This window comes from Macrobrachium nipponense, chromosome 16 (assembly GCF_015104395.2).
Source record: "Macrobrachium nipponense isolate FS-2020 chromosome 16, ASM1510439v2, whole genome shotgun sequence".
Lineage (NCBI taxonomy): Eukaryota > Metazoa > Arthropoda > Malacostraca > Decapoda > Palaemonidae > Macrobrachium > Macrobrachium nipponense.
Window position 1 is genome coordinate 54,870,127 of NC_087209.1, and position 15,000 is coordinate 54,885,126.

A 15,000-nucleotide genomic window follows, 5' to 3' on the forward strand; every position below is an offset into this window, starting at 1 on the left:
CATTGTTTCAAACTCCAGCTACCAAGCTGAGGTGGCTGAGGTCCAACAGCTGTCAAATATATCAAGTAATGTGACAGGAGAGGATGGAGTGTGTACTCTCTCTCTCTCTCTCTTTCTCTCTCTCTCTCTCTCTCTCTTCTCTCTCTCTCTCCTGAGATGTGAGATTTTTATGGTACATGTATGTATAATATGTTTATTAATATTTTCAAATAATAGTATTTATAATGATAATAATAATAATGATAATAATAATAATACAACTGTAATTACAAAAATCATATGTGATAGTATTTTAACCCTTAAACGCCGAAGCGGCAAAATAAAAATTGTCTCCCGTGTGCCGGAGGTGTTTCGGAGTGAGCGCGGAAGCGGAAATTTTTTTTTTTTTTTTTTTTTTTTTTTTTTTTTAAATCACAGCGTGCTTAGTTTTCAAGATTAAGAGTTCATTTTTGGCTCCTTTTTTTGTCATTGGCTGAAGTTTAGTATGCAACCATCAGAAATGAAAAAAATTATCATTATCATATATAAATAATGCGATATATGATAGCGGAAAAACTAAATTTCATATATAATTGTATTCAAATCGCGCTGTGCGCAAAATGGTTAAAGGTAACAAGTTACTTTTTTTTCGTTGTAATGTACACTAAATTGCAATAATCATTTTGGTATATAACACATTGTAAAACAATAAAAGCATCACAGAGAAAATATTATCACAAAATAATGTATGAATTCGTAACGCTTGGACGTAAACAAATATTTTTTTCAAAATTCACCATAAATCTAAATATTGTCCTAGAGACTTCCAATTTCTTTCAAAATGAAGATAAATTAATTATTATTACTATACTGTAAGAGTATTAGCTTACAAATGCAGTTTTCGACCATATCTGACGAGTTAAAGTTGACCGAATGTCTAATTTTTATATATATATATTTTTCATGTGCAATTATTTCGGAAATTAGAAAAGCTACAACCTTCAAATATTTTTCATTTTATTCTACATAAAATTGCGCAAATTTTCATATATAAAACACTATGAAATGCCTAATATGAAACGGAGCAAATATTCTGAGAATGGGACGTACGCATTTCGGAGATTTGTGGCGGAGAATCCGCGCGTGGAGGGAAGGAAAGATTTTTTTAAAAAATTCACCATAAATCTAAATATTGTGCTAGAGACTTCGAATTTGTTTCAAGATAAAGATAAATGACTGAATGTTACTGAGCTCTAAGAGTTTTAGCTTACAATTGCGTTTTTCGACCATTTCGGTAGAGTCAAAGTTGACCGAACGTGGTTTTTTTTCTATTTATCGTGAGAAAATGAGAAAAGCTACAACCTTCAATTATTTATTGTTGTATTCTACATGAAATTGCGCACATTTACATATATAAAACTTTATGTAACAGCTAATTTAAAATGGTGCAAACATTACCACAATCGCACGTATGAATTTTTCGGAAGAGTTACAGCGCGGATGTAAAGAAAATTTTATTTTTTTCATAAATTCACTATAAATCAAAATATTGTGATAGAGACTTCCAATTTGTTGCAAAATGAAGGTAAATGATTGACTATTACTATAATATAAGCGTTTTAGCTTACAATTGCGTTTTCGATCATTTCGGTAGAGTCAAAGTTGACCAAAGGTTGAAAATTTGTCACTTATCATTATTTATATGAAAATATTTCAAAATTGATAAAAGCTACAACCATGGGTTGTTTTTAGTTGTATTGTGCATGAAATTGCACACATTTCTATATATAAAACTTTATGTAACGGCTAATTTTAAAATGGTGCAAACATTACCACAATCGCATGTATGATTTTTTTCGGAAGAGTTACCGCGCGGACATAAGGAAAAAGTTTTTTCATAAATTCGCCATAAATCGAAATATTGTGCTAGAGACTTCTAATTAGTTGCTAAATTAAGGTAAACGATTGAATATTACTAAAATATAAGAGTTTTAGCTTACAATTGCGTTTTTCGACCATTTTGGTAGAGTGAAAGTTGACCGAAGGTTGAAATTTTGGCACTTATCGTTATTTATATGAAAATATCTCAAACATGATAAAAGCTACAATCATGAGTATTTTTTTGTTGTATTCTACATAAAAATGCACACATTTTCATATATAATACTCCATGCTTAAAAAATCATAGTAGATGCACGTGACTTCATTAATAAGCGAATATCACGGGAAAATGACGATGTCTGAATAAAGACGAAAGCGCTTGGATTTCTGACTATCATTTTCCCGTGGTATTTGCTTATTTATAATACTCCGTGTAACGGCTAATTTAAAATGGTACAAAAATTATGTCAACGTGATGAAATAATTTCCGAGATGTGTCACAGATACTTTTTAGTGCGGCAAGAAAGAAATTCGCGCTTGCGCGCCTGTGTAACGATTGTAAACAAAACAACACCTTGATCCGTGAACTCCCAGCATCCCCCAAGGCGCGTGATTCAAGAGTTTTCGGCTGGTAGGCCTAAAAGTATTTTTCAGCGAATTTTTAAAAAAACTTTTGTATGTCGACGTAAAATACGTCCAGTCGGCACCCGAGAGACAAAAAATGTCGACGTAAAATACGTCCAGTCACGTTTAAGGGTTAAAGAGATCAACAGTAATCTTTCCATTTTACTCTTTCAAATAAGGATAACTTTCTCCCTCTCTCTCTCTCTCTCTCTCTCTCTCTCTCTCTCTCTCTCTCTCTCTCTCTCTCACAGAGATGTATGATTTTGTATGATAGGTGAATGATTTGCTGATTTTCAAATATCAATATTAATGTGAACAGCAATAATATCAATTCATTAAAGAAAATACTAAAGTGAATTAGTAAGATTTTAGTTTATAAATAATAAAATTTTGTAAGAATGAAAGAAAATCTGTTCTACCCTCATCTGTCTTTGAACTCCAGGTAGCCAAGCTGAGGCGGCAGGGGTCCAACAGCTGTCAAATATGTCAAGTAATGTGACAGGAGGGGAGAAAGATGCCAACTAGGTTGTGTTGCCGACTCAAGTTCATGTAATCTCTCTCTCTCTCTCTCTCTCTCTCTCTCTCTCTCTCTCTCTCTCTCTCTCTCTCTCTCTCTCTCTCTCTCTCTCACTGAGATGAGAGAATTTCTATGGTACATGTGTATATGTTAACCCTTAAACGCCGAAGCGGTAAAAAAAAAGATATGTCTCCCGTGTGCCGGAGGTGTTTCAGAGTGAGCGCGGAAGCGGAAAAAATATTTTTTTCAAAAAATCACAGCGCGCTTAGTTTTCAAGATTAAGAGTTCATTTTTGGCTCCTTTTTTTTGTCATTGACTGAAGTTTAGTATGCAACCATCAGAAATGAAAAAAATTATCATTATCATATATAAATAATGCGATATATGATAGCGCAAAAACGAAATTTCATATATAATTGTATTCAAATCGCGCTGTGCGCAAAACGGTTAAAGGTAACAAGTTACTATTTTTTTCGTTGTAATGTACACTAAAATGCAATAATCATTTTGGTATATAACACATTGTAAAACGATAAAAGCAACACAGAGAAAATATTATCACAAAATAATGCATGAATTCGTAACGCTTGGACGTAAACAAATATTTTTTTCAAAAATTCCCCATAAATCTAAATATTGTCCTAGAGACTTCCAATTTCTTTCAAAATGATGACAAATGATTGAATATTACTATACTGTAAGAATATTAGCTTACAAATGCAGTTTTTGACCATATCTGACGAGTTAAAGTTGACCGAATGTCGAATTTTTTTATATATATTTTTTATATGCAATTATTTCGGAAATAAGAAAAGCTACAACCTTCGAATATTTTTCATTTTTTTCTACATGAAATTGTGCACATTTTCATATATAAAACTCTATGAAATGCCTAATATGAAACGGAGCAAATATTCCGAGAATGGGACGTACGCATTTCGGAGATTTGTGGCCGAGAATCCGCACGCGGAGGGAAGGAAAGTTTTTTTTTAAATTCACCATAAATCTAAATATTGTGCTAGAGACTTCGAATTTGTTTCAAGATGAAGATAAATGACTGAATATTACTAGACTGTAAGAGTTTTAGCTTACAATTGCGTTTTTCGACCATTTCAGTAGAGTCAAAGTTGACCGAACGTGTTTTTTTTTCTATTTATCGTGATTTATATGCAAATATTTCAAAAATGAGAAAAGCTACAACCTTCAATTATTTTTGTTGTATTCTACATGAAATTGCGCACATTTTCATATATAAAACTTTATGTAACGGCTAATTTAAAATGGTGCAAACATTACCACAATCGCACATATGATTTTTTCGGAAGAGTTACCGCGCGGACGTAAAGAAAATGTTATTTTTTTCATAAATTCACCATAAATCGAAATATTGTGCTAGAAACTTCCAATTTGTTGCAAAATGAAGGTAAAGCTTGAATAGTTACTAGAATATAGCGTTTTGTTTTTTTAGCTACAATGGCATTTTTTTACCATTTCGGTAGAGTGAAAGTTGACCAAAGGTTGAAATTTTGGCAATTATTGTTATTTATATGAAAATATCTCAAAACTGATAAAAGCTACAACCATTGGTTGTTTTTAGTTGTATTGTGCATGAAATTGCGCACATTTCCATATATAAAACCTTATATAACGGCTAATTTTAAAATGGTGTAAACATTACCACAATCGCATGTATGTTTTTTTTCGGAAGAGTTACCGCGCGGACATAAGGAAAAAGTTTTTTCATAAATTCACCATAAATCGAAATATTGTGCTAGAGACTTCCAATTAGTTGCAAAATTAAGGTAAATGATTGAATATTACTAAAATATAAGAGTTTTAGCTTACAATTGCGTTTTTCGACCATTTCGGTAGAGTGAAAGTTGACCGAAGGTTGAAATTTTGGCAATTATCGTTATTTATATGAAAATATCTCAAAACTGATAAAAGCTACAATCATGAGTATTTTATTGTTGTATTCTACATAAAAATGAGCACATTTTCATATATAATACTTCATGTAACGGCTAATTTACAATGGTACAAAAATTATGTCAAAAGTGACGAAATAATTTCAGAGATGTGTCACAGATACTTTTTAGTGCGGCAAGAAAGAAATTCGCGCTTGCGCGCCTGCGTAACGATTGTAAACAAAACAACACCTTGATCCGTGAACTCCCAGCATCCCCCAAGGTGTGTGATTCAAAAGTTTTAGGCTGGTAGGCCTATAAGTATTTTTCCGCGAATTTTAAAAAAAAACTTGTAAGTCGACGTAAAATACGTCCAGTCGGCACACGGGAGACAAAAATTGTCGACGTAAAATATGTCCAGTCGGCGTAAGAAGGTTAATAACTAAAATTTGACAAGCCATTGAAATTCGGCTTTTATTATTTTAATGGTGCAACTAAGACATAATTTTGTTTTACCAAGAATTAGTAGATATTTATGTTATGGGTCATTTGCAAGTGAGCAAATATTTTTATTGCCGAGTGGCACAGAGAATTGACTTTAGAGCTCAACTAATTTCATGTCCAATTTTCGTGTAAACTGTATTTAGAGGAATAATAGTAATGGTAATAGTAGGAGAAATACATTATTACACCTATTTGTGATCATATTTGAAGTAGTATATTTGTATATACTAACATAAAATATTAATTCTCTTCTTAATTATTATCATCTTACAACAGCTCAGCCACCAGGTGTGCCTGAGATTTGCCGCAAATCCCTATCATCCTCTCCAGTGTCTGGTGGTGATGAAATGTTCATTTTTGGCAAGAATTTCTCAAAGGATACTGTGGTTATCTTTCAAGAAACTGGAGCCAAATCTCAACCAGTATGGGAACAAACTGCTATACCAGAGAAGGACACTTTACAGCCCGTAAGTTTACTAGCAGTTTTTCCTTGTTTTGTTAGATATAAATTCCTGCAGTCTTACAGTCATCACTTTTGTATCTTTAGTATTTTTCCATTTAGATAAAATCTAAAAGGAATAAAAGGTAAAATCTCCATTTTTCCATGTTTTCATGATTTCGCATAATTTCATTCAATTTATTGTGGGTTCCTATCCATAAAGATAGATTTATGAAATCTATTATTTTCCTTGTCTCAAGAAACAGTTAGCATATTGCCTGTTGTCAAAAACACCCCAATTTTGATTGGCAACATTTTCTGTGTATAGATGTTTAAATAAAATCCGCAAATAAAAAAAAATATATTTATTTCATTTTTATGCTTCTTAAACTTTATGAAACTAAGGTCACACCGTTATGAATTGAAGGCTTAGTTTTGGCTGATGCACTACAGTCGTTCACTCATCCCAGTGTACTATTAAAGTACCATGTTTTTGTCTACTACAGCATAGTGGTTATTCTGATTTTTTCAACTTGTTTATTTCAGAAATTACTGTGTTTTTAAGTTTTTCATGTTCATTCATTTATTTTACTGTATAGTCACTGTCTCGTCCTCAAGGGTTACCCTTTCTCTTGTCTGGTCTTTTGGCCAGGCATTGTGTCGTAACGATAAACATTATAACTCGTGATAGAGTTAAATGGACCCAGGATAAGAGAGCACTTCCTATTATCCACAGCGAATGCTAATGTACACAGTTTACCTATGTCAAAAACTGCAAGAAGAAGAAGAAGTGGTAATATGCATGCACATCATGATATTGTTTACATACAACCAAAATCCTACTAAGCCACCATTCCCTTTCCAGTCAGTAAACAAACCAGAGCTCAGAGAACTTTGATCTTTCCACTTTGATTCAATTAAGGGCATAATTTTAAGTTTCAGTTACAAGTTTTTTTTAGTTTAGACTGTAGAACAATAATTTTATTGTTCGTAAAAAACTGGAAATTGTCTATTTTTCGGCAGCATTTGTTGACACATTTTACGATTTATGGTCGTTTAAGCTAGCTCGAGAAATTTGTTTTTCACCAATTGATTTCATTACAGAGGTTAATGGAAACATTCAAATTGAAAGCTAATGTTATTTTAAATTCCCATTAGATATTTTAGTTTAGACTTTGGAACAATGATTTTATGTGTGTGAAAAACCATAAACTGGCTTTTGTTGCCCGCACACATCGGCGCTTCTTACAATTATGATAGTTAGGCTAGCTCCAAAATTTTGTTCTTTGTTCATTGATTTCATTACTGAAATTCATGGAAACATCTAAGTTGAAAACTCAGTGTGTCATTTTAAGTTCGAGTTTAAACATTTTTAGTTTAGACCTTGGAACAAGGATTTTATGGTATGTGAAAAACTAAATTGGCTTTTTCCACGGCACACGTTTGTGCTTCTCATATTTCATTATGATTGTTAACTATTTGTAGAAGATGAGAATTTTGAAGAACTTATCATTCTATTTAGAAGTTTTATATAAAAAATGTTCCACAATTATTATTATATTGTTATTAATAAAAGTAAATCCTTTCATATAAGCATATAACTAGTTAGGCTATGGGTGATTAAATAGGCTAGGTATAGGTTTTCACATTAGTAAGTTATTGTGTTTATACAGTAGACCAAAAACAGGAAACCAAATATACTATGAGGTAGGATATTAACTTGAAGGCTGCAAATTACACAGGGTTAATCCCATATCTTTAAAGGTGAATGAATTAATCAGGATTAGAATAACCTCTACTACTAGGTGGTAGCCTAACTATCGAGTCACTACATCAGTAAGTTTCACATTAGAAAGTTAATGTTTTATATATATTTTAGACCAAATAGCTTAGGTCTAGATATAAACAATGCTGGTTAGACAACATAATGTTACCCTAAGAGGTTACATGAAAGTTAACATTTTGCTTTTATAAGGCCTTTACATTTGATCTAGAATAATTTGGATCAAGGAATATGTATCCTATACTAGGCTAAGAGAGAACAGTTTAGGAAACATCCAATTTTTGGTGTCCTGAGTGGTAGTTTAGCCCAAGTAGCCTATAAGTGAATATAAACATTATCCTAGGTATAATTGAATAACAGTTGTTGCGACTTGGGGCTGATACTGATACGGTAGCCTATTGGTAAGGCTACATAATAGTGAAGTTTTTATGCAGCCTATATCTTTAAAGGTGATATAAAACCAGGATAGACTGTAGCTTTAACAGATCAAGTAGGAACCCCCTTTCTAAGGGAATATCTTACCAGTAGAAGTAGTCTTAACAAAAAAAAAAAAGGAAAAAAGAAAAAAACCTTAAACCTCAAATAGCTTAAGTTAACATAGATTTCCAACAGAATCTATTACAATATGGAAACTGTATGAGGAACTACAGAGGTGTCCCTCATTAATAATTTAATATAGATTAGGTTCTAAATACAATTTGGTTTATATCACCACAGGGCTGCCATTATTCAGGACCCTCAGTTCAAGTGTTCCGCATCAGATTACTCGGTTCATTTTTTTTCCAGTGGGTATGGCATATACCAACTGCCATGAGTATAGTCTTGTAAAAAACAATGAAAATTTGCTTGGTCGACATACATGTACCAGAGTTGTAATATGCTACTGGCAGCAAGTTTTAATGATGGAAAAGCTCATTTTAAGCTGTCCCAGTGATTCCTAGACTTCAGTAGGACTAAGAAAAGGAGCAAAATGGAGAATTTATATCTTTCTGACAAAACTCTGGCAGCAGATATGTAACACTTATTTTTTTTTTTTTTTTCTCTCAGATCAAGATTTATGTTTGGGGCAAAACCCAGTAAAATCAGTCCCCAGTACCTATGTGGTTAACCCCACATATGAAGTAGAGAAATTTTTACATTCTTACTATTGAATATGAAGTGGCCATTGCCACTGAAATGACCCTGCTGAACCCAGATGGATAAGGGACACAAATTTCAGGTAGCCATGAGAGAAACCTTCTCGAAGGAATTCTATCCCCATGTGCAGTTATCAGTGCTGAAGATCTTGAATAACTGTATTTTTGGAGGGGTATTGTAACTTACCCAAGACTTCGGCCTCTTCGGTAACAGGCAGTTACAGTTCAGTTGTTGAAGCTCCGTCAAAATATGCAAGCTTCCCCAAACGAGATACACAGCTTGCGGTATTTGATCAATTCCATAAGGAAATTATGAATAATATCAGAAAATGTAATTGCCAGAGAACGGCAATGTATGAGGGACAAGATGCATGATTCCAAAAAGCAATTTAATTAGTCCAGTGCACTCAAAAATATAAAAGTGCTGTATCCTGCAACCTGAAAGTGAAAGAGGATGGAAGTGTTGCCCAAATAAGGTCTAGTATTGGAATTCTGACTGAAAACCACTAATTGGTCAGTTCTGAATACAAAACTTTAAATAAAAAAATATGATAGTGGCTCCAATATTCATCCCTGATGATACTAATAATCCTTAGTTAGACACATCAGTGCACATTTTCTCTCCCTATAGTAAATGCCTAATTAAACCCTTAAACGCCGACTGGACGTATTTTACGTCGACATTTTTTGTCTCTCTGGTGCCGACTGGACGTATTTTACGTCGACATACAAAAGTTTTTTTAAAAATTCGCGGAAAAATACTTTTAGGCCTACTAGCCGAAAACTCTTGAATCACGCGCCTTGGGGGATGCTGGGAGTTCACGGATCAAGGTGTTGTTTTGTTTACAATCGTTACGCAGGCGCGCAGGCGCGAATTTCTTTCTTGCCGCACTAAAAAGTATCTGTGACACATCTCTGAAATTATTTCGTCACTTTGACATAATTTTTGTACCATTTTAAATTAGCCGTTACATAGAGTATTATATATTAAAATTGTGCGCATTTTTATGTAGAATACAACAAAAAATACTCATGATTGTAGCTTTTATCAGTTTTAAGATATTTTCATATAAATAACGATAAGTGCCAAAATTTCAACCTTCGGTCAACTTTGACTCTACCGAAATGGTCGAAAAACGCAATTGTAAGCTAAAACTCTTATATTTTAGTAATATTCAATCATTTATCTTAATTTTGCAACTAATTGGAAGTCTCTAGCACAATATTTCGATTTATGGTGAATTTATGAAAAAACTTTTTCCTTACGTCCGCGCGGTAACTCTTATGAAAATAATCATACATGCGATTGTGGTAATGTTTGCACCATTTTAAATTAGCCGTTACATAAAGTTTTATATATGAAAATGTGCGCAATTTCATGCACAATACAACTAAAAACAACCCATGGTTGCAGCTTTTATCAATTTGGAAATATTTTCATATAAAAAATGATAAGTGACAAATTTTCAACCTTCGGTCAATTTTGACTCTTTACCGAAATGAGGCGAAAAACGCAATTATAAGCTAAAACGCTATATTCTAGTAATATTCAAGCATTTACCTTCATTTTGCAACAAATTGGAAGTCTCTAGCACAATATTTCGATTTATGGTGAATTTATGAAAAAAATAACATTTTCTTTACGTCCGCGCGGTAACTCTTCCGAAAAAATCATACGTGCGATTGTGGTAATGTTTGCACCATTTTAAATTAGCCGTTACATAACGTTTTATATATGAAAATGTGCGCAATTTCATGTATAATACAACAATAAATAGTTGAAGGTTGTAGCTATTCTCATTTTCGAAATATTTGCACTATAAATCACGATAAATAGAAAAAAAAAACCAACGTTCGGTCAAATTTGACTATACCGAAATGGTCGGAAAAACGCCAATTGTAAGATCAAACTCTTACAGTCCTAGTAATATTGCAAGTCATTTCATCTTCAGTCGTGAAACATATTCGAAGTCTCTAGCACATTATTTAAATTTATGGTGAATTTTTAAAAAAACTTTCCTTCCCTTCCGCTGCGGCGGATTCTCCACCACAAATCTCCGAAATGCGTAAGTCCCATTCTCGGAATATTTGCTCCGTTTCATATTAGGCATTTCATAGAGTTTTATATATGAAAATGTGCGCAATTTCATGTAGAATAAAACGAAAAATATTTGAAAGTTGTAGCTTTTCTTATTTCCGAAATAATTGCATATAAATAAATATATATATAAAAATTCGACATTCGGTCAACTTTAGCTCGTCAGATATGGTCGAAAACTGCATTTGTAAGCTAATATTCTTACAGTATAGTAATATTCAATCATTTGTCTTCATTCTGAAACATATTGGAAGTCTCTAGGACAATATTTAGATTTATGGTGAATTTTTGAAAAAAATATGTGTTTACGTAAGCGCGTTACGAATTCATGCATTATTTTGTGATAATATTTCTCTGTGTTGCTTTTATCGTTGTTTTTTACAATGTGTTTTATATATCAAAATGATCGCAATTTAGTGCACATTACAACGAAAAAAAAAAGTAACGTTGTTTACTTCAACCGTTTTGCGCACAGCGCGATTTGAATACAATTATATATGAAATTTCGTTTTTGCGCTATCATATATCGCATTATTTATATATGATAATGATAATTTTTTTCATTTCTGATGGTTGCATACTAAACTTCAAGCAATGACAAAAAAGGAGCCAAAAATGAACTCTTAATCTTGAAAACTAAGCGCGCTGTGATTTTTTGAAAAAAATATTTTTTCCGCTTACGCGCTCACTCTCAAACCCCTCCGGCATACGGGAGTCATTTTTTTTAGTTTACCGCTCCGGCGTTTTAAGGGTTAATAAGAAAGAAAAACTATGATCGAAGCTGTACATGTGAAAGACCAATAACAGAAATGCTCTTCTTACCTGTGTCTATAACATTAAAAGCTTTAGCTTGGGGCATTTGGTCAATTCCATAAGGAAATTATGAATAACACCAGAAATGTCATTGCCAGGGAACGGCAATGTATGAGGGACAGGATGCATGATTCTGAAAAGGAATTTTAGTTAGTCCAGTGCACTCAAAAGTATAAAAGTGCTGCATCCTGCAACCCGAAAGTGAAAGAGGATGCTAATGCTGCCCAAATAAGTTCAAGTGGTGGAATTCTGACTGGAAACCAGTAATTGGTCAGTTCTGAATACAAACTAAATCAAAACATAATAGGGGCTCCAATATTCATCCCTGATGATACTAATAATCCTTAGTTAAACACATCAGTGCACATTTTCTCTCGCTATAGTAAATATAGATACAGGCGACCGGCGGTTAACGGCGGAATCGCTCAACGGCGAATCAGTCAAAAATATTCATTAGAAAAATAAGGCATTTGAAAGGTATTTTTACGGCACAATTTTCAGTTAACAGCGCCGCTAGCGCCGTTGTCTAACGAGTTCATACATTTGTAGAAATGCCGTTCAGACCATAAAGGTTATGCAAATTATATTAACAAATTTTATTGAGAGTTATTATGTAGGTATTAGAGTAAAATATATGCCTCTGACGCTGTTCTATGCCGAAAATATCGAGTTACACAAGTGCAAATTTAGCTGTGGATGTGTCGATTTATAAATGTTCATGCTTTTATATTTAAAATGTGTATGAAAATGTATTACGTGTAAGGTATTTTTATTTCTGCACAGAAATATGATACGAAGGCAGCTTTTGAAACTGCCCTTCACGTTATCAAATACGATGTTTTTTCATGTTCTTTCTTGTGAACCGCCGCCTGCCGCTCTTCCCAAAATATCTATTTAAAAAAAGTGTAAATTTGCGATCGATGTGTAGATTTTATAAATGTTTATGCTTTTAGATTTAAAATGTGTATGAAAATGTATTACGATTAGGGTATTTTTATTTTTGTGCAGAAATATGGTAAAAAGGCAACTTTGGAAACTGCCCTTCAAGTTGTCGACTACAATGTTTTTTCATGTTCGTTCTTGTATGCCGCCGTCTGCCGCTCTTCCAAAAATATAGAGTTAAAAAGAGTGCAAATTTGCGATCGATGTGTTAATTTTTTAAATGTTTATGCTTTTATGTTTAAAATGTGTATGATAATATATTACGTAAAGGTATTTTCATTTTTGTACATAAATACGTAAGATACAAATTAAGGCAGCCTTTGTAGCTATGCTCCACGTTGTCAGGGGATGTTTTTTCATGTTCGTTCTTGTCCGCCACTGTTCCGAAAAATGCATGGTGTTATTTTATTAATTATGCATCTTTTCCATAACTCCTTTAAAAGGTTATACATTATTTCACTGTATCCAATAATATTGTATGTACCGGCAGTCCCCGGGTTACGACGGGGGTTCCGTTCTTGAGACGCGTCGTAACCCGAAAATCGTCGTAAGCCGGAACAACGTTTGGAAATATGTCTTAAACTAATAAAAAGTTATAAAAACCTTACTTGTAATCCTTTGGTTACACTACATGTTGTTTTCCTGTAGTTTTATGTACAACCTGGAGTTTTTATTTTCATAAAGATGAAAAAATGGTTCTTGAAGGTAAAATCTATTGTAATCCTCTGGTGACACTACATTCTTGAAGTTTTATGTATAACCTGGAGTGATTTTGCCAAATCTTGAGGGCTACAAGAACAGTTCATTACTATTTACGTATCATATAGACTAATTAAGTAAAAACGTATCTTTAAATAGGCCTTCTATATTAGTATCAACAAAACATTTCCTGGCATGAGTCAGAGGCTGTTTAATGAAACCAACACTTCTCTGTCCTATCTGTTCAGAAAATAAACGTTACGTCAATCCCCGAGACTATTGTTGCCAAGACGTCTCTCTCTCTCTCTCTCTCTCTCTCTCTCTCTCTCTCTCTCTCTCTCTCTCTCTCTGATCAAATTACACTGGAACCTTGACATACGATTGCCCTAATATACAATTGTTTTGAGATACAACAGAAAATTTGCGAAAATATATGCTTTGATATACAACGAAATATTTGAGATACAATTTTACGATGTGATAGTTGTATAGGCGACCGATAAATGGCGTTCAGTCTGTTTGTTGGTGCTGCATTGTTAACACGTCGTTGTTTAGTTCGTTGTATTTGTGCCTATTTTTTGTGTTATTTTGTCTATTTTATTATTAACCATGGGTCCCAAAGCTAAAGACAAAGCAGGTGATAAGAAAAAACCCAAGAAAATGATTTCGATGGAAGCAAAACATGAAACTATACCAAAGCATGAACGTGGCGTTCGTATCGTTGATTTGGCAAATGAGTATGGTCAAAATCCTTCTACAATATCCATGATCATCAAGTAGAAGGAAGCTATAAAAACCTTCCAAAGGCATCACCATTATTTCTAAACTACGAACTGATTAAAAAATATAAATAAAAATTAGTTTAGCAATGTTATTTCATTTGTGTTTATTACGTAGTTATTAGTGTACATATGTAAATAAAAAGAGAGCAAATCGTTCCCTGCCACCCTTCCCTACCTCCTCCCCCTGCTGGCCTCGCGTCATCTTTCGTTGTGATAAGTAAAATTCCTTTCTTTTTTTTATTGTGTGTGTTATTACTCGTTTATTTGTGTATAAATTGTGTATATTATGTGTAATTTAGCTGTGTTTAGGTGTGGTTTCATAGCGCTAGAACGGATTAATACATATTACATTATTTTAAATGGGGAAAAATGCTTTGAGTTACAACTGTTTTCATATACGACGATGGTAACGGAATAAATTAAATTCGTATGTCAAGGTTCCAGTGTACTGGATAATGTTTCTCTTTGGATACTTCGATTTTGCCAAATCTTGAGGGCTACAAGAACAGTTGATTACTATTTACGTATCATATAGACTAATTAAAGTAAACGTATCTTTAAATAGGCTTATATTATTAGTATCAACAAAACATTTACTGGCATGAGTCAGAGGCCGTTTAACGAAACGAACACTTCTCTGTCCTTAACTCGGAGCGTCGGAAGACGCCTCTCTCTCTCTCTCTCTCTCTTCTCTCTCTCTCTCTCTCTCTCTCTCTCCTCTCTCTCTCTCTCTCTCTCTCTGATCAAATTACTGGATAATGTCTCTCTTTGGTTACTTGGAATTTGCGTTGTAATCTAACCAGAAACTTCGTTTTGTTATTATTACTGGAAACTAGCAATGATTTTTTCATTATTTGCGCTTTTGGACTTTTATATGTAAACTTTGCGCACCGCAA

The 15,000-nt window shown here is 33.3% G+C and overlaps 1 protein-coding gene across 1 annotated transcript in view; it reads left to right on the forward strand.

The window, feature by feature from the left end:
• The window catches only part of LOC135195700 (nuclear factor of activated T-cells 5-like), a gene marked incomplete in the record, with an annotated part of 221,671 nt that overhangs the window by 110,752 nt on the left and 95,919 nt on the right, over positions 1-15,000 (forward strand). Inside the window, 1 exon segment of the mRNA XM_064222099.1 lies at positions 5,689-5,879. Coding sequence (XP_064078169.1) covers positions 5,689-5,879 — 191 coding nt within the window.